The 20,963-nt window shown below is 45.8% G+C and overlaps 1 protein-coding gene across 1 annotated transcript in view; it reads right to left on the reverse strand.

The window, feature by feature from the left end:
- LOC311105155 (uncharacterized protein) overlaps positions 1–20,963 on the reverse strand; it is a gene marked incomplete at both ends in the record, with an annotated part of 271,628 nt that overhangs the window by 68,862 nt on the left and 181,803 nt on the right. The window contains 4 exons of the mRNA XM_084147197.1: positions 3,984–4,010; positions 5,386–5,412; positions 13,123–13,149; positions 13,239–13,265. Coding sequence (XP_084003323.1) covers positions 3,984–4,010; positions 5,386–5,412; positions 13,123–13,149; positions 13,239–13,265 — 108 coding nt within the window. The remainder of the gene's footprint in view (positions 1–3,983; positions 4,011–5,385; positions 5,413–13,122; positions 13,150–13,238; positions 13,266–20,963) is intronic.

Consider the following 20,963-nt stretch of genomic DNA (forward strand, 5'->3'; position numbering starts at 1 on the left):
GTACGCACTACCCTCTGTAGTGCCTTGCAGTCAGATGCTGAGCAGTTGCCATACCAAGCGATGATGCAACCAGTCAGGACGCTCTCGATGGTGTAGCTGTATAACATTTTAAGGATCTGAGGTCCCATGCCAAATCTTTTCAGCCTCTTGAGGGGAAATAGGCATTGACGTGCCCTCTTCATGACTGTGTTAGCGTGTTCGGACCATGATAGGTCCTTAGTGATGTGGACACCAAAGAACTTGAAGCTCTCGGCCTGCTCCACTACAGCCCTGTCGATGTGAATGGGGGCGTACTCGACCCTCCTTTTCCTGTAGTCCACGATCAACTCCTTTGTCTTGCTCACGTTGAGGGAGAGGTTGTTGTCCTGGCTCCACACTGCCAGGTCTCTGACCTCCTCCCTGTAGGCTGTCTCATTGTCATCGGTGATGCCTACCACCATCGTGTCGTCGGAAGACTTAATGATGGTGTTGGAGTCGTGCGTGGCCACGCAGTCGTGGGTGAACAGGGAGTCCAGGAGGGGACTAAGCACGCACCCCTGAGGGTCAGCGTGGCGGATGTGTTGTTGCCTACCCTCACCACCTGGGGGCGGCCCGTCAGGAAATCCAGTATCCAGTTGCAAAGGGAGGTGTTCAGTCCCAGGGTCCTTAGCTTAGTGATGAGCTTGGAGGGCACTATGGTGTTGAATGCTGAGCTGTAGTCAATGAACAGCATTCTCACATAGGTGTCCAGGTTGGAAAGGGCAGTGTGGAGTGCAATTGAGATTGCGTCATCTATGTATCTGTTGGGGCGGTATGCAATTTCGAGAGGGTCCAGGGTTTCTGGGATGATGGTGTTTATGTGAGCCATGACCAGCATTTCAAAGCATTTAATGGCTACAGATGTGAGTGCTATGGGGTGGTAGTCATTTAGGTAGGATACCTTGGCGTTCTTGGGCACAGGGACTATGGTGGTCTGCTTGAAACATGTAGGTATTACAGACTGGGTCAGGGAGAGGTTGAAAATGTCAGTGAAGACACTTGCCAGCTGGTCAGCGCATGCTCTGAGTACGTGTGCCAGTAATCCATCTGGCCCTGCGGCCTTGTGAATGTTAATCTGTTTGAAGGTCTTACTCACATCGGCTACGGAGACCGTGATCACACAGTCATCCGGAACAGTTGGTGCTCTCATGCATGGTTCAGTATTGCTTGCCTCGAAGCGAGTATAGAAGGCATTTAGCTCGTCTGGGCAGCTCGCGGCTGGGTTTCCCTTTATAATCCATGATAGTTTGCAAGCTCTGCCATATCTGACGAGCATCAGAGCTGGTGTAGTAGGATTCGATCTTAGTCCTGTATTAACACTTTGCCTGTTTGATGGTTCGTCGGAGGGCATAGCAGGATTTCTTATAAGCGTCCGGATTAGAGTCCCGCTCCTTGAAAGTGGAAGCTCTAGCCTTTAGCTCTGTGCTGATATTGCCTGTAATCCATGGCTTCTGGATGGGATACAGTGCATTCGGAAAGTATTCAGACCCCTTGACTTTTTCCACATTTTGTTATGTTACAGCCTTATTCTAACATTTATTCAATAGTTTTTCCCCCTCATCAATCTACCCACAATACCCCATAATAACAAAGCAAAAACATGTTTTTAGAAATGTTTGCAATTGTATAAAAAAACAACAACTGAAATATCACATTTACATAAGTATTCAGACCCTTTACTCAGTACTTTGTTGAAGCACCTTTGGCAGCAATTACAGCCTCAAGTCTTCTTGGATATGACGCTACAAGCTTGGCACACCTGTATTTGGGGAGTTTCTCCCATTTCTCTCTGCAGATCCTCTCAAGCTCTGTCAGGTTGGATGGGGAGCGTTGCTGCACAGCTATTTTCAGGTCTCTCCAGAGATGATAGTTTGGGTTCAAGTCCGGGCTCTGGCTGGGCCACTCAAGGACATTCAGAGACTTGTCCCGAAGCCACTCCTGCGTTGTCTTGGCTGTGTGCTTAGGGCGAAGGTTCACCTGTTGGAAGGTGAACCTTCGCCCCAGTCTGAGGTCCTGAGCTCTCTGGAGCAGGTTTTCATCAAGGATCTCTCTGTACTTTGCTCCATTCATCTTTGCCTCGATCATGCTGTCACCACCATGCTTCACCGTAGGGATGGTGCCAGGTTTCCTCCAGATGTGACGCTTGGCATTCAGGCCAAAGAGTTCAATCTTGGTTTCATCAGACCAGAGAATCTTGTTTCCCATAGTCAGAGTCCTTTAGGTGCCTTTTGGCAAACTCCAAGCTGGCTGTCATGTGCTTTTTACTGAGGAGTGGCGTCCGTCTGGCCACTCTACCATAAAGGTCTGATTGGTGGAGTGCTGCAGAGAGGGTTGTCCTTCTGGAAGGTTCTCCCATCTCCACAGAGGAACTCTAGAGCTCTGTCAGAGTGACCATCGGGTTCTTGGTCACCTCCCTGACCAAGGCTCTTCTCCCCCCAATTGCTCAGTTTGGCCGGGCGGCTAGCTCTAGGAAGAGTCTTGGTGGTTCCAAACTTCTTCCATTTAAGAATGATGGAGGCCACTGTGTTCTTGGGGACCTTCAATGCTGCAGACATTTTCTGGTACCCTTCCCCAGATCTGTGCCTCGATACAATCCTGTCTCGGAGCTCTACGGACATGGCTTGGTTTTTGCTCGAGTCTCATAGCAAAGGGTCTGAATACTTATGTAAATAAGGTATTTCTGTTTTTTTCATTTCAATACATTTGCAACAATTTCTAAAAACCTGTTTTCGTATTGTAGATTGCTGAGATTTTTAAAAACATTTAATCAATTTTAGAATAAGGCGGTAACGTAACAAAATGTGGAAAAAGTCAAGATGTCTGAATACTTTCCGAAGGCACTGTATGTACGTACGGTCACTGTGGGGACGACGTCGTCGATGCACCTATTAATGAAGCCGGTGACTGATGTGGTAAACTCTTAAATGCCATCGGATGAATCCCGGAACATATTCCAGTCTGTGCTAGCGAAACATTCCTGTAGCTCAGTTTCATCGGACCACTACCGTATTGAGTGCGTCACTGGTACTTTTTGTTTGAGTTTTTGCTTGTAAGCAGGAATCAGGAGGATAGAGTCATGGTCAGATTTGCCAAATGGTGGGCGAGGGAGAGCTTTGTACTTCCAGTCTCTAAAGTGCCCTTTTGTTTGGGTATAAAAAAAAGAAAAAAAAAAGAAAAAGGTATACAGTTTTTGTCATTGTTGTTCTGAACCCACTGCCCGCAAGTTGTCACTAAATTTGCATTAAATATGTGTCATTTAATTAGCCATTTAGATGTGGCCATCTATTACTTTTATGTAACAAAAAGTCATAATTGCTCAACGAGTCTGTGGCCGCGGTTGCAGGATTTTCTTTTTTGGGGTGCCCTTTTTGAAAATTAATTTTCTCCCCCCCCCAAAAGGTCTGTGCACTGCCCTGCACACACACACACAGTACAGAGGAATAACGCAATGTGTTAACTGTGTGTATAAAGACCACTAATGAAAATAAGGAACTAATGATTTGCAGTCATTGTGTTTGTGTGTTTGTGTGTGTTAACAAGGTGATGATGAATGATGAGAGCTGCTATAAATACTCCACAGAGAGCCCAACTCCCCTCTCCCCTCTCCCCTCTCCCCTCTCCCCTCTCCCCTCTCCCCTCTACCCTCTACCCTCTCGTTTGATTCCTGATTTGGGATGGAAGGACCATTATTCTAATCTGCAGGGAGAGGGAGAACGGGGGGGGGGGGGGACAGACAGACGGAGATGGAGGACAGATAGAGTTTGGGAAGTTATATCTGATCAGGGAAGAACAGAAGCTTTATTGGAACAAATGCAATTGTTGATTGAGTCTCCTCAGCTCAGATGCATACATAGAGTGTGTACATAACCTACACAATTCACTTCAATAGTCAGACAGAGAGAGAGAGGGAGATAGGGAAAGAGGTTGAGAGAGAGAGAGAGAGAAAGAGAGGGAGAGAGACTTACCCGTGGCCCAATATCTCCTTGGTCACCCTATAGAGGACACACAAGAGGAGAACAACCATCAACACACACATTTAGCTCTACATTTAGAACAGTTGACAGCAGTCAAATAACACAATTAGTAGTGATTCTACAGTAGGCTAGCTAGTGAAAACCAAAGCCACTTGGAATCAAACCATCGCCGAAGCCAAGGAAATCTGCATTTCTGAATCAACTCCTAGGATGGGAGCTGGGGAGAGGAGAGGACATGCGCTGAGGGTAGCTGATACTCTGATGGGATTTTGGGCTCTGCTTTCTCAACAGGGCTATCTATGGTGAATACAGAACACCTGCCAATTTTACGGAACTTTAGCATCATCTGTCATTCCCAATTTCTGTTTATCAGCAGGAATAATATACTGCTGCTCCTGTGACCGTGCCTATACTCTCCATGCACACATAGGACACACACATGCGCTTGCATGCAGACACAAATGAACACACACACACAAGCACACACACACCGATTCACCCACACACACGCCTTGATAGGTTCTAAATTCTAGTGTCCAATTCTAAAGCAGATATCGGCCTCTGAGTGACATCTCCCTGAGGAAAGGGGTCACCATAAAACAGCACTTAGTGTCCTAAGTGACATTCCTGAGGCTAAGGCTGATGGCTGTAATTCAGCTATAGGCAATTTAAAGTGATAGACATCTAAGTTGGCTGATATTTTGACCAGGGCCCAGGAGGCAGCTGGAAAGAGAACAGAGATAAAGATGAGGATATAATGACTGGAATGGGGCAGATTGGTATGTTGCTGTGAAGGAACGTGTTAGTCTCCCTCTGTGCTGCACATGATTTTTGTTTAATAAAGCTTTAAATATAGAATTTGTTTGCCTTATTCTTGTCTCCAGGATTTCCAAATTCATGATTCCTGACAGCCTTCATAATGCTAGACGCACGCAGGTCCATACAGTGCTATCTGTTTCTAACATCTTGGGCTGGACAGAGTGTGTGAGAACATCTGGCCATCATAAAGAAGAGACGGATGTGATATCAGCACTATGCTACAGCACAGATACAGGACTGTAAACCTGTTAATGTCCTTAGGTGAGAGACCTCTGACTGCTGCTAATATAAAAGCTCTGTTCATGTAGGCCAGGTAATCTATGTCCTGTTGGATAGGAGACTTGTGAAAAAGTGTGTGTGTGAGGGTGATTGAGAGTGTGTGTGGGTGGGTGTTTGAGTACTCTGCGTGGAGTGTATGGGTTGTAAGATATAAGATGTCTGAGAACGTGTGTGTCCGTCTGTCAGTCAGCGTGTACAATGCGTGCATAGGACGGAATTCACAGTTACACAATACATCCATGTGCATGAATACAGTATAGCTGGGAGTGAGGTAAGATTCTATATTTGAACATACCTTATCTCCCTTGGTTCCTGCTGGTCCCTGGAGGAAGAAAATAGATATAATGGTCAGACAGGATGAATCAGTTATTATAAACCACTTCTCATCTGTGTGTAATCCAGATCTTTCAACTTATTAAGGCGAGTCTGGGGTGATCTAACTCCAACCATAATGTTAATATCTCCTTGATTCACTACTAGCAGCTAGGGGATGGCGTTCGAACAAACAGAATCACGCAAGGTGATTATATTGCCCCATATCCATGTCACTTACAGAAATCCCCCTTGTCGTAAGTCACAGGGAGCAGGTTAATAGTTAAGTCTCTGAATGTGAGCAAGTATCAGAACGACTCAAGGGCTACGCGAACATGTAGCAACTTTCGCTAACCTTTGCCAATGGAGTAAAAAGCCTCCGGGAGTCCTATCAAGAGGTTTCTGAGGTAATGAGGGATACAATTCAAAGGGCAAGACGTCCATTATTCCATCTCTCCCTCAGAGAAGGAGTTTTCATGTAATGAAGTAGAACTGTGTTGTTCAGTATGGAGACCATTAGCTATTATGGCTAACTGGAAACATAGGGGTTGGCAGCCACAGCACACTGAATCCCTGCTCTGACTGAGCTAATGCTATGTGGTCATGCTGTGTGTGTTAGGGGATGATTTGACTGGTTGACTGGTTGACTGATTGAGTAGTTCCCCTATGGATAGTGGACTCATAGATGAGCTATTCCTCGCTACAGGCCATCCTCTCACCCACCTCTCAGTCACACTGAACCATCGGATGACAAGTGGCACTGGGACCGTGGCTCCTGACCGAACTACGACCACAAACCCACTGTGACCGACCGTACTGGAGAAACCCACTGTGACCGCACTGGAGAGCTGTAGGGGACATCTGCTAGTAATGTCCTCCAGGTCGACAGGCTGAGCTGGGCTCCTCACAGTGTGTGTGTGTGTGTGTGTGTGTGTGTGTGTGTGTGTGTGTGTGTGTGTGTGTGTGTGTGTGTGTGTGTGTGTGTGTGTGTGTGTGTGAGTGTGTGTGTGTGTGTGTGTGTATATGTGTGTGTGTGTGTGTGTGTGTGTGTGTGTGTGTGTGTTTGTGTGTGTGTGTGTGTGTGTGTGTGTGTGTGTGTGTGAGAGGGAGAGAGAGAGAGAGTCACGTAGATGATTGAAGCCTCTGCTGTCTGCCAATAGACCACTCTGTCTCTCTGCCTATAGACCATTCTGTCTCTGTCCTTCTCTGTTGTTATGACCTAAAACTCACTAGGGCTGGGAGATAAGGCCTAAAACTCACTAGGGCTGGGTGATAAGGCCTAAAACTCACTAGGGCTGGGCGATAAGGCCTAAAAAACTCAATGGGTGATTTCAGAATGGCGCCGGAGAAGATGGCTGCCGTTTTACAGCCCTCTAACCAATTGTACTATTATGTGTGTTTTTTCGCGTTATTTGTAATTTATTCTGTACATAATGTTTCTGCCACCGTCTCTTATGACCAAAAAGAGCTTCTGAATATCAGGACAGCGATTACTCACCTCGTATTGGACAAAGATTTTTTCTTCAACAAGTCGGACGCGAAGAATATTCTACAGACACCCGACAAGGCCCAAAATCCCAGTCATTCGCATGAGAAAGAGACAGAGATATCGTGGACGTAGGTCGGGGTGCCTTGTAAGGATCTGACGGCGAGCGAGTAAACTGCCTCTTCCATCAATCCTATTAGCCAATGTTCAATAATTTGAAAACAAATTGGATGACCTAAGACTAAGGTTATCCTACCAACGGGACATTAAAAACTGGCTGAACGACGACATGGATAACATACAGCTAGCGGGCTATACGCTACATCGGCAGGATGGCGGTCTGTGTATATTTGTAAACAACAGCTGGTGCAAAAAATCTAATACTAAGGAAGTCTCAAGGTTTTGCTCGCCTGAGGTAGAGTATCTCATGATAAGCTGTAGACCACACTATTTACCAAGAGAGTTTTCATCTATATTTTTTGTAGCTGTCTATCTACTACCACAAACCGATGCTAGCACTAAGATTGCAATCAATGAGTTGTATAAGGCCATAAGCAGACAGGAAAACGCTCATCCAGAGGCAGCACTCCTAGAGGCCGGGGACTTTAATGCAGGGAAACTTAAATCCGTTCTACCTAATTTCAATCAGCATGTTAAATGTGCAACCAGAGGAAAAATAACTCTAGACCACCTTTACTCCACACACAGAGACGCATACAAAGCTCTCCCTCGCCCTCCATTGGCAAATCTGACCATAACTCTCTCCTCCTGATTCCTGCTTATAAGCAAAAACTAAAGCAGGAAGCACCAGTGACTTGGTTAATAAAAAAGTGGTCAGATGACGCAGATGCTAAGCTATAGGACTGTTTTGCTAGCACAGACTGGAATAGGTTCCGGGATTCTTCAGATAGCATTGAGGAGTACACCACATCAGTCACTGGCTTCATCAATAAGTGCATCGATGACGTCGTCCCCACAGTGACCGTACGTACATACCCCAACCAGAAGCCATGCATTACAGGCAACATCCGCACTGAGCTAAAGGGTAGAGCTGCCGCTTTCAAGGAGCGGGACTCTAACCCGTAAGCTTATAAGAAATCCCGCTATGCCCATCAAACAGGCAAAGAGTCAATACAGGACTAAGATTGAATCGTACTACACTGGCTCTGACGCTCGTCAGATGTTGCAGGGCTTGAAAACTATTACAGACTACAAAGGGAAGTACAGCCGCGAACTGCCCAGTGACACAAGCCTACCAGACGAGCTAAATCACTTCTATGCTCGCTTCGAGGCAAGCAACACTGAAGCATGCATGAAAGCATCAGCTGTTCCGGATGACTATGTGATCACGCTCTCCGTAGCCGATGTGAGTAAGACTTTTAAGCAGGTCAACATTCACAAGGGCCAGATGGATTACCAGGACGTGTACTCCGAGCATGTGCTGACTAACTGGCAAGTGTCTTCACTGACATTTTCAACATGTCCCTGACTGAGTCTGTAATACCAACATGTTTCAAGCAGACCACCATAGTCCCTGTGCCCAAGGACACTAAGATAACCTGCCTAAATGACTACCGACCATAGCACTCACGTCTGTAGCCATGAAGTGCTTTGAAAGGCTGGTCATGTCTCACATCAACACCATTATCCCAGAAACCCTAGACCCACTCCAATTTGCATACTGCCCCAACAGATCCACAGATGATGCAATCTCTATTGCACTCCACACTGCCCTTTCCCACCTGGACAAGAGGAACACCTACGTGAGAATGCTATTCATTGACTACAGCTCAGTGTTCAACACCATAGTGCCCTCAAAGCTCATCACTAAGCTAAGGATCCTGGGACTAAACACCTCCCTCTGCAACTGGATCCTGGACTTCCTTACGGGCCGCCCCCAGGTGGTAAGGGTAGGTAACAACACGTCTGCCACGCTGATCCTCAACACAGGGGCCCCTCAGGGGTGCGTGCTCAGTCCCCTCCTGTACTCCCTGTTCACCCATGACTGCATGGCTAGGCACGACTCCAATACCATCATTAAGTTTGCCGACGACACAACAGTGGTAGGCCTGATCACAGACAACTATGAAACAGCCTATCGGGAGGAGGTCAGAGACCTGGCTGTGTGGTGCCAGGATAACAACCTCTCCCTCAACGTGATCAAGACAAAGGAGATGATTGTGGACTACAGGAAAAAAAAAGAGGACTGAGCACGCCCCCATTCTCATTGATGGAGCTGTAGTGGAACAGGTTGAGAGCTTCAAGTTCCTTGGTGTCCACATCACCAACAAACTATCATGGTCCAAACACACCAAGACAGTTGTGAAGAGGGCAAGACAAAACCTATTCCTATTTGGCATGGGTCCTAAGATCCTCAAGAAGTTATACATCGAGAGCATCCTGACTGGTTGCATCACCGCCTGGTATGGCAACTGCTCGGCCTCCGACCGCAAGGCACTACAGAGGGTAGCGCGTACGGCCCAGTACATCACTGGGGTCATGCTTCCTGCCATCCAGGACCTCTATACCAGGCGGTGTCAGAGGAAGGCCCTAAGAATTGTCAAAGACTCAAGCCACCCTAGTCATAGACTGTTCTCTCTGCTACCGCACGGCAAGCAGTACCGGAGCGCCAAGTCTAGGTCCAAAAGGCTTCTCAATAGCTTCTACCCCCAAGCCATAAGACTCCTGAACAGCTAATCATGAATACCCTGACTATTTGCACTGACCCCCCCACCCCACCCCATCCCCCTCTTTTACGCTGCTGCTACTCTGTTTACTATTTATGCATAGTCTTTTAACTCTACCCACATATACATATGACCTCAATTACCTTGACTAGCCGGTGCCCCCGCACATTGACTCTGTACCAGTACCCCCCTGTATATAGCCTCCCTACTGCTATTTTATTTTACTGCTGCTCTTACTCTACAGCTATTTGCTTTTATTTTTTATTTTTCTTAATTAACACTTTTTAATTTTACATTTTTCTTTAAAAAACTGCATTGTTGGTTAAGGGCTTGTAAGTAAGCATTTCACTGTAATGTCTACACCTGTTGTATTCGGCGCATGTGGTAAATACAATTTGATTTGATTTGATTTGATAAGGCCTAAAACTCAATAGGGCTGGGTGATAAGGCCTAAAACTCACTAGGGCTGGATGATCAGGCCTAAACTCACTAGGGCTGGGTGATAAGGCCTAAAACTCACTAGGGCTGGGCGATAAGGCCTAAAACTCACTAGGGCTGGGCGATAAGGCCTAAAACTCACTAGGGCTGGGTGATAAGGCCTAATACTCTATTACTGTAAAATAATGTGTCTGTGTGTTTCGGTGTCCATATGACCGATTCTGTTGGACCAAACCTCAAATGCAAATTCTTCTTCTTCTTCTTCTTCTTCTTCTTCTTCTTCTTCTTCTTCTTCTTCTTCTTCTTCTTCTATGATATAATGGCGGTCCGCAAACCAACGTTAAAGGTGCATGCTGCCACCTACTGTGCTGGAGTGTGGTCAATCACGGTTTACAACATTTCTAAATCCTCCTATCTAACTCAGTACTTCTGAGAAAATAAAGAAGAGCCCTACTAACTTCTAATAGACCCTCCCCCATCCCCAAAATCCCTTCAAAACACCCCCAACCCCGTCCAACCTCAATGACCCTACACTTCAATCTTTCCCTCTCTTCAACATACTTAAAACAATATAACAACACATGCTCCACCGTTTCATCGACCATACACTCCAGACACAAACCATTCACATGCTTGCCAACCAGATGTAATGACGAGTTCAATATACAATGTCCTATGCGCAATCAAGCAAACACCACCTCTTTCTTCCTAATCTGACCTTTGAATCTTGGTCCACTGACCTTTCTTTGGAGGGCATATAAATGCCGGCCCTTGTGCTCAGAGTACCATCTCTTCTGCCACACATCTATCAAAATGGCTCTGGTCTTACATTTGGCCTCACCTTTACCAAGTGGAACATTAATATCAATTAAATCTAGTTTCAAAGCTCTTTCGGCTAACTGGTCTACAATTTCATTCCCTTCCACACCCAAATGTGCTGGGACGCAGCAGAATCTCACTACTACACCCATTCTCTCAATTCTCCATAATAACATTAATACCTCCAATAGTAGGTCACTCCTATTAGATTTACCAGATGATAAACTATTCAATACAGACAGAGAATCTGAACATACTATAATTCTAACAGGTTGTACATCCTTCACCCACTGGAGGGCAACTACTATCACCAACAGTTCAACTGAGTACACTGACAGTTCATCGGTTAGTCTTCTACATATCTGCACATCAAATTCAGGAACGTAAACGCCTGCTCCTGTGCGCCCACTATCTGGGTCCTTGGATCCATCCGGGGGCAAACTACCCGCCCTACAGGACACCTACAGCACCCGATGTCACAGGAAGGCCAAAAAGGTAATCAAAGACATCAACCACCCGAGCCACTGCCTGTTCACCCCGCTATCATCCAGAAGGCGAGGTAGCTTAGTGGTTAAGAGCATTGTGCCAGTAGCCGAAAGGTCGCTGGTTCTAATCCCCGAGCCGACTAGGTGAAAAATCTGTTGATGTGCCCTTGAGCAAGGCACTTAACCCTAATTGCTCCTGTAAGTTGCTCTGGATAAGAGCGTCTGCTAAATGACTAAAATGTAAAAATGAGATAGAGTGAAGGGAGAAGCAGGCTGCTAATGCGACTCCCCACTTGGTGACAGGAGCAGCTTAAGTCCTGCTCTCTTCCATTTCATTCAGGCCCGAAGAGGGGGATAAAGGGAGGGGGAAGATGCTAGGTTCAGCTCAGGGCACAAAGCTGTGTGGGTCTCCAACGTCCTTTGCCTTCTTCTCCCTTTCTTTCTCTCTCTCCTCTCAAAACGTCTTGCCCTGGACAACTTCTCTCTCTCCTCTCAAAATGTCTTGCCCTGGACAACTTCTCTCTCTCCTCTCAAAATGTCTTGCCCTGGACAACTTCTCTCTCTCCTCTCAAAATGTCTTGCCTTGGACAACTTTTCTCTCTCCTCTCAAAAGTTATTGCCCTGGACAACTTCTCTCTCTCCTCTCAAAATGTCTTGCCCTGGACAACTTCTCTCTCTCCTCTCAAAAGTTATTGCCCTGGACAACTTCTCTCTCTCCTATCAAAATGTATTGCCCTGGACAACTTCTCTCTCTCCTCTCAAAATGTCTTGCCCTGGACAACTTCTCTCTCTCCTCTCAAAATGTCTTGCCCTGGACAACTTCTCTCTCTCCTCTCAAAATGTATTGGCCTGGACAACTTCTCTCTCTCCTCTCAAAATGTCTTGGCCTGGACAACTTCTCTCTCTCCTCTCTGACTCCTTGTCCTCCACCTATGCTTCATCTTTACCACCTCTCTCTCCTTCTCTCCCTCCTTTTATACAAATCATTAAAATATTATTTTCCTCCATTACTACCGTTCTCTTCATTCCTTCCTTCCTCCACTCACATCCCTGTCCTGTCCCTCCTCTGAGATGGCCCTTCAGTAAAAACACTGGAACAAGGACTGTGTCACACCTGGTTGGCTTTAACAGCTGAGATCTGGTGGCTGTCCCTTTTATAGGACAATCTCAGTTTGACATCTTCTTTAGCAAGAAACAACAGATTAATGATATTTGGATGGAGTGCTATTCAAACAGCTCTCAGTCCCCTGCAAGTGGTTTACGTTTCAGTGGATAAATGGGTCCTCTCTTAGCGGACGAGGCTGAGCAAGGGGGCCCGTCGTAATGACATTTTAAAGAGCTGTTGAAAGTTGTAAACTCTCTCTCTCTCTCTCTCTCTTCCTTGCGTCGGTTCCTCCTCCCCCTTCTCATCTCCCTTTCTCCGTGGTGAGTGTGTTAGGCAGTGTGTTGGGCAGTTTGTTGGGCAGTGGATCTCCAGGGACTGGCTGATGGATGGGCCCTAGGGCTGGAGTGAATGGGGGTTTCAGTGCTCCGTCCTCAGGCAGGTCTGGAGAGGCTGAAACTACTTTTGGATGGGTAACATGATGGTTACTGATGGTGACCTCACCAACACTATAGCTGGATTTCCCAATTGGGACAAAACGATTCATGACGTGCAGAAATGAGTCACATGGCTTACAGATTCGAAGATGAACCTGGGTTCACACACAGACTTAAACACATTTACATAGAACTGTGTGGAATTTACCATTGTTTTCCCAAAATCTCAACACCAAGACAACCACAGCAGCAATGAGACAGTGTACCTGACTTCCTTTAGGACCGGGGAGACCCTATGTAGAGGAGAAAGAGTCACACAGATCAAATCAATACAATAGTACAATTAGAGCATATTTCATTAATCTATCAAATAGATACTCACTGGTTTGCCATCCATGCCGAGCGGGCCCTACAGAGAGAGGGAGAGAGGGAGAGAGGGAGAGAGGGAGAGAGGGAGGGAGAGAGAGAAAATGAGACAAATAGAAGTGACAGACTAACTTGTGTTTTGAGCAATGATAAAGAACAAGCTATAAAATGAGTCAATGGCTACTTGTAAATCTCACTGATAGAGAAAAGGAGGACACTGTTTCTGTTAGCCAAACCAACAATGATGTCACCACTCTAGTACAACATGACAGTATGGTCATTTATGGCGTTTTTATCCTCTCTGTGTCTCTGGGTCTGTCTCGTATAAACACACACACACACACACACACACACACACACACACACACACACACACACACACACACACACACACACACACACAGGCAGTTGTGTTTTCTCTGCCCAGACCAGACCAGACATCTGTAACAGAGGTAGGTAATGAAACTGAGGTTCTAAACAAATAGATAGAAACAACTGTAAATAACAAAGGGTTAGAAAAACCAAACGTGTATCAGGAGGGAGCCAAAGGAGACGGAGGAGGAAAGAGGAAAGGTAAGTGTTTAAGCACATTATATATCCTGCCCCGTTTGGTTGGTGTGTGTGTGTGGGGGGGGGCAGAATGTAATGGAAATCTCTGGAAGGACCTGGTTTATAATCTGTCTTGGGAGGGTGAGGGTAAGGGTTGAGGGTGTGTCTGTTTCTATAGACCATGAGTAGACATGTCCCAGCTGCAGACAGCACGCCTCCGCATATAGTCTGTATCACTGTAGAGAGCATCACTTCACACAGTCTGTATCACTGTAGAGAGCATCACTTCATACAGTCTGTATCACTGCAGAGAGCATCACTTCATACAGTCTGTATCACTGTAGAGAGCATCACTTCCTATAGTCTGTATCACTGTAGAGAGCATCACTTCATACAGTCTGTATCACTGTAGAGAGCATCACTTCATACAGTCTGTATCACTGTAGAGAGCATCACTTCCTATAGTCTGTATCACTGTTGAGAGCATCGCTTCATACAGTCTGTATCACTGTAGAGAGCATCACTTCATACAGTCGGTATCACTGTAGAGAGCATCACTTCATATAGTCTGTTTCACTGTAGAGAGCATCACTTCATACAGTCTGTATCAGTGTAAAGAGCATCAATTCATACAGTCTGTATCACTGTAGAGAGCATCACTTCATATAGTCTGTATCACTGTAGAGCATCACTTCATATAGTCTGTATCACTGTAGAGAGCATCACTTCATACAGTCTGTATCACTGTAGAGAGCATCGCTTCATACAGTCGGTATCACTGTAGAGATCATCACTTCATATAGTCTGTATCACTGTAGAGAGCATCACTTCATTCAATCTATCACTGTAGAGAGCATCACTTCAAGCATAGCCTGACAAAGTGTTACGTTTTGTTCCTTGGTAGCTCTGTCCTGTGTAGTACACTGTATATAGACAGAGAGTCAGAAGTTATGACTGTCTTTAGTCGCTGTCCACTCTCACAGGACCTGAAATATGAGTCAGACCTGTCCACTGTGTCCTCACAGGTCCTGAAATATGAGTCAGACCTGTCTACTGTGTCCTCACAGGTCCTGAAATATGAGTCAGACCTGTCCACTGTGTCCTCACAGGTCCTGAAATATGAGTCAGACCTGTCCACTGTGTCCTCACAGGTCCTGAAATATGAGTCAGACCTGTCCACTGTGTCCTCACAGGTCCTGAAATATGAGTCAGACCTGTCCACTGTGTCCTCACAGGTCCTGAAATATGAGTCAGACCTGTCCACTGTGTCCTCACAGGTCCTGAAATATGAGTCAGACCTGTCCACTGTGTCCTCACAGGACCTGAAATATGAGTCAGACCTGTCCACTGTGTCCTCACAGGTCCTGAAATATGAGTCAGACCTGTCCACTGTGTCCTCACAGGTCCTGAAATATGAGTCAGACCTGTCCACTGTGTCCTCACAGGTCCTGAAATATGAGTCAGACCTGTCCACTGTGTCCTCACAGGTCCTGAAATATGAGTCAGACCTGTCCACTGTGTCCTCACAGGACCTGAAATATGAGTCAGACCTGTCCACTGTGTCCTCACAGGTCCTGAAATATGAGTCAGACCTGTCCACTTCATCTTCAGCACCACACCTCCACAGAGACAATTCCCAGTGAGCATAATTGGTTTAAAGATACAGACAGTATGTGATCTGGAAGTAAAGCGCCTCTCAACTCAGCACCTGTCTCTGGTAAAATAAGCAGGAAAACATTAATTTAGTTTTTCATGTATAACTATAGACTTCATCTTTAAACTAGCAGCGTTTACAGGGTTCCTGTGGTTGGGTGAAAAGACCCAAGGGAGCGGTTCCTCAGCCATACGTGGCCCAGCCATCCTGTCTGCACACCGTTTAACCCTATTACAGCTCTGACCCCTGACCTCTGAAGAGTTACAGTGGGACATCTCACTGTTTTACCAGCCCCTAGGGTACATTGTGCCAAAGCGTCCCGAAGCGAAACCCTACGACTGTGTCTGTCCCTTCGCACTTTGACGGATGGAGGGAGAAGGAGAAAGGAAGGAAGAGAGAGAGAGAGAGAAAGTGATACTTTTGAAAAGAGGACTATATAAGTTGTTTTTACCGTTCGTAGTCTCCCTTTGGTCTCATAATGAGATGGCATGCCTCTATTTGAAGCTTATAATTGTCTTTCTCTAAAACTCTGGGGGTGTTGAAGACCCATAATGTCTACCTGATTACATGGGCCCTTAAGGTTATATAAGAAACTGGCTTGGAAAATCAGGTCAGTGGTCTCCATCCGAGGTTAATGATTTCAAGCATTTCTCTAAGTCTTGATGAAGAGATGAGGCAAAACAAAGCAGATCCTACAGCCCACCAGGACTAGATCTGTGTAAAAGAAGTGTGAGCGAGGGACAGGGTGTGAGTGTATGTGTGTGTGTGTGGTATTTTCTCACACATTCAGGGAAACTGCAGTAATGCAAGGCTGAATGCTCTACAAACCCTGATTTCCTTCACTGAACACCACTGAGGTACTTAACACGGACCTGCAGTGCAGACAGTTTCATTGTCCTGTGAAAAACACCTCCCTGTCTGTGTGTGTGGGTGTGTGTTTATCTGTGTGTGTGATATGGGTGTGTGTCTATCTCTGTGTGTGATATGGGTGTGTGTCTACATTTACATTTATATTTTAGTCATTTAGCAGACGCTCTTATCCAGAGCGACTTAATTTATTTATTATTATTATTTATTTATTTTTAATTATTTTTATACTGGCCCCCCGCGTCTATCTGTGTGTGTGATATGGGTGTGTGTCTATCTGTGTGTGTTATATGGGTGTGTGTCTATCTGTGTGTGTGATATGGGTGTGCGTCTATCTGTGTGTGTGATATGGGTGTGTGTCTATCTGTGTGTGTGATATGGGTGTGTGTCTATCTGTGTGTGTCAATCTGTGTGTGTGATATGGGTGCACCTGGGAGCGTTTAAGCGTCCCAGGCCCTCCTGAATCTGGTCAGAATGAGAAGATGAGGTGCGCACAGTGAGGTCACCGTTGGCAGGAAGACTCTGAACCAGACCAGAGGAACACTGATTTATGAGCCCTAACAAGCCACACAGCAGCCTGTGGACTAGACGTGTGTGTGTGTGTGTGTGTGTGTGTGTGTTCTACATCTCTTTGTGACCGTATGTGTGTGTGCCTAGTACATCTGTTTAGTGGTTGGTGGAAAAAGTACTAAATTGTAATACAAATCAGAGCATATGAGCGGAGTGGAGCGGGAGCGAGCGTGGAGCGTGAGCGGACGGATTTTGAACAGAGCGCAGAGCGGCATTTTTAAAAGGACGGAGCGTCGCCCTATGTCCCGCTCCAATTTCGCTCGCTCACACCACGAGTCTGAAGCATGCTCAAACCTGACCCAGAATCCATCTGTTTAATTTAATTTATGTCGTCCATGAATTTGTATTTTATAGAGCGAGAGGAGCAGCAGCAGCAACAAGAGAAAAGGGTTGAGGAATTCAAAAGTTTATTCACTGCACGCAAAGGCCCAACCATAACAAGGGAGAGAAAAAGAGAGCTGGATGTAGCATTTTTTGAAATGATTTTCATGGACTATGAACCGCTGAGTAAAGGAGAACGCGAAGGGATGCAACACTTCGCCAGCGCAGCTCAACCGGGCTACACTCCCCCAAGAAACTATGATAAATCAGTACTTTACTTTGTCAAATTTACATCTGAGATGCCCCATTCACATGCTTCAGCTGGCGATCAAAAACGCCGTTAACAAGCACGACAACATTAATAGGCTGTTAGTGAAAGTCGGGCACCTGGTGAAAAGTGTACGCAAGAGCACAGAGGAAACCGACCAATTAGGTGTCCGCCCCACAAATGCCTGCGCCATTCGATGGAGCAGCCAGCTGCGGATGATTCAGTCGTTCATCCGGTTGTTCCAAAAAGACCCGTTATGGTAAAACAAACTCAAGTCTAATGTTGCTAACATCACCCTGAATCAAGTACGGCAGCTGACGCACCTTGTCAGTGTGCTGACACCACTAGCAGACCTCACAGACAAAATGCAGAAGGAGCTGGGGAACCTGGGGATGATCCTCCCTGCTGTCACAGAAATCAAATCCCTGCTCACCGATTACACTCACGCTGCACTTCCAATGGGCATCGCTGCTTTTGCAGAAACATTGGCAAACAACGTGTCAATTCGCTATGGAATATACTATACTGATTAACATCTCATTTTAGCGTCAGTGTTAGATCCCCGTTTCAAGACAGAATGGATAATCCGAGATGAGTCTGTATGCAACAAATTCGGGGAGATAAAGTAAGGCTGTGGTTTAAGCTAAAAGTGAAATACATGCAGATTTTGTTCATTTTTTGGAGTGAGCGGGGGTGATTTGAGTGGAGCGCGATGCAAACTGCGTTGAGCGCTGAGCGATAATGAGCGGACTGGCCTGATGTGGCTTTGAGCGGGGGGAGCGGAGGGGTGAACAGCTCCGTGAGCGAGGAGCTGAGATTCTCACCGCTCCACTCCGCTCATATGCTCTGATACAAATTAAAATAAGATTCCTTAATAGAACATGATTCAAGCAAAAGTGAAAGTCACCCAGTAAAATACTACTAATAGTTACTACTAAAAGTCTAAAAGCATCTAGTTTTAAACATACGCGACTGTGTGTGTGACTATGTGTGTGTGTGTGTGTGTGTGTGTGACTACTCCAAACAATAAAACCTATACTCTTTGTTGACAGTTACATAGTATTTTAAGGCAGCAGAACTCTTCATCTTATACCACAAAGGGAACGAGCCACAGAGACACGGAGCGAGAGTGAGAGAGAGAGAGAGAGAGAGAGAGAGAGAGAGAGAGAGAGAGAGAGAGAGAAGAGAGAGAGAGAGAGAGAGAGAGAGAGAGAGAGAGAGAAAGAGAAAGAGAGAGAGAGACAGACAGAAAGAAAGAGAGACAGAGAGAAACAAAGAGAGAGAGAGAGAGAGAGAGAGAGAGAGTGTGAAGAGCGAGAGAGAGAGAGAGAGAGAAAAATAGGCCTCAAATTACCACTAAAACAAGAAGGGAACATGGAATAATGTTTGTATTCATAGTCTCCTCTCTGCCATCTTGTTTCATTGTCCTAATCAGTGACGATTCTAATCAGTGAGGATTCTAATCAGTGAGGATTCTGGGAGCTGTGACTCTGCCTACATAAGCATTCCATCCAATTAGACAGCTTTTAAACACATTTCTGGAAAATGACTTTGGCAGAAGGGGGTTTGGGTGTGTGTGTGTGTGTGTGTGGAGCAATGCCCCTCCTTCTTTCAGCATAGTATAGAAGATGTCTGAACTATGTGTTTAATATCCTCACTGCAAGGCCTTATTTTCCCATTAGGAAGAGCTGAGGTCGGGGTGTGAACATGAGGAAAGCTGTAGGTCTGCTGCAAGGCCTTATTATCCCGTTAGGAAGAGCTGAGGTCGGGGTGTCAACATGAGGAAAGCTGTAGGTCTTCAGGAGCAGACAGACAACACATGGTAACACACTGTTAACAATCGTGATTGATAAGCGTGATTGATAAGCGTGTTAATAAGTGTGATTGAGCTTCATTTAGATTGTGACGCCAGAGAGACAGGGGAGCGAGACTATACTAATGAGGTGTGAGAGGTGTTTCTCTCTCTCTCTCTCTCTCTCTCTCACTCTTTCATGTATACTTGTCACAGGAGACAAGGCATGTCTGTGGTTTGATGCAAGGTGAGGTCAGGTGATGAGAGAGAGGGATTGAAGAGAAGGAGAGAGGGATTGAAGAGAAGGAGAGAGGACCAGCCACATATGGATCTAATGCCCAAATCCAGCCTTCCACCTTTACATCTCCCCTTGTCCCTCTCTCCATCTCTCTCCCTCCCAAATATTTTATTTGACTGCTCTGTGCTCATGGGATATACAGGTGTAATTTGTGATACATGACATTCATTCTCATCTTTGAAAAAGTTTACATTTATTTTATAGCTGGCATATCCAGAACTGAACAACTCTATACACGGAGTGTACAAAACATTAGGAACACCTGCTCTTTCCAGGTGAAACCAGGTGAATCCAGGTGAAAGCTATGATCACTTATTGATGTCACTTGTTAAATCTACTTCAATCAGTGTAGATGAAGGGGAGGAGAAAGGTTAAAGAAGGATTTTTAAGCCTTGAGACAATTGAGACATGGATTGTGTATGTGTGCCATTCAGAGGGTGAATGGGCAAGAAAGACAAAAGATTGAAGTGCCTTTGAACGGGGTATGGTAGTAGGTGCCAGGCGCACCGGTTTATGTCAAGAAATGCAACGCTGCTGGATTTTTCATGTTCAACAGTTTCCTGTGTGTATCAAGAAACGTACACCACCCAAACGACATCCAGCCAACTTGACACAACTGTGGGAAGCATTGGAGTCAACATGGGCCAGCATCCCTGTGGAACGCTTTCGACACCTTGTAGAGTCCATGCCCCGACGAATTGAGGCTGTTATGAGGGCAAAAGGGGATGAAATTCAATATCAGGAAGGTGTTCTTAATGTTTTGTACACTCAGTGTATATAGATGTTTTATTGTCACATACACCAGATAGGTGCAGTGAAATGTGTTGTTTTACAGGGTCAGCCATAGTAGTACAGCACCCCTGGAGCTAATTAGTCTTAAGTGCCTTGCTCAAGGGCACATCGACAGATTTTTCACCTTGTCGGCTGGGTATTCAAACCAGGGACCTTTCGCTACTGGCCCAACGCTCTAACCACGAGGCTACCAGTCGCCCTTAAAAAAGTATACCAGAACTGTACATTGGAGAGAAAATCACTGACATGCTGGATGACTGATGCTTTTGATCTGTCCTCGGAGGCTGAACAATAAGAGCCCAGCGGTGCTTCTGCTGAATGAGAAACACTGTTCGTCAGTCTGAAAAGTGATACACGCATAAACATTGTAGTCTGTGCATATCAATGAGTGTGTGTCTGTGCATGAGTGTGTGTGCACTGTGCATCAGTGGAGGCTGGTGGGAGGAGCTATAGGAGGACAGGCTCATTGTAATGGCTGGAATGGAAGAAAATGGAATGGAGTCACACATGTAGTTTTCATGTTTGATGTGTTTGATACCCTGCCATTTATTCCATTCCAGCCATTACAATGAGCCCGTCCTCCTATAGCTCCTCCCACCAGCCTCCACTGCTGTGCATGTAAGTGTATGC

Source organism: Coregonus lavaretus (assembly GCF_964263955.1).
Source record: "Coregonus lavaretus genome assembly, chromosome: 29".
NCBI classification, from domain to species: Eukaryota; Metazoa; Chordata; class Actinopteri; order Salmoniformes; family Salmonidae; genus Coregonus; species Coregonus lavaretus.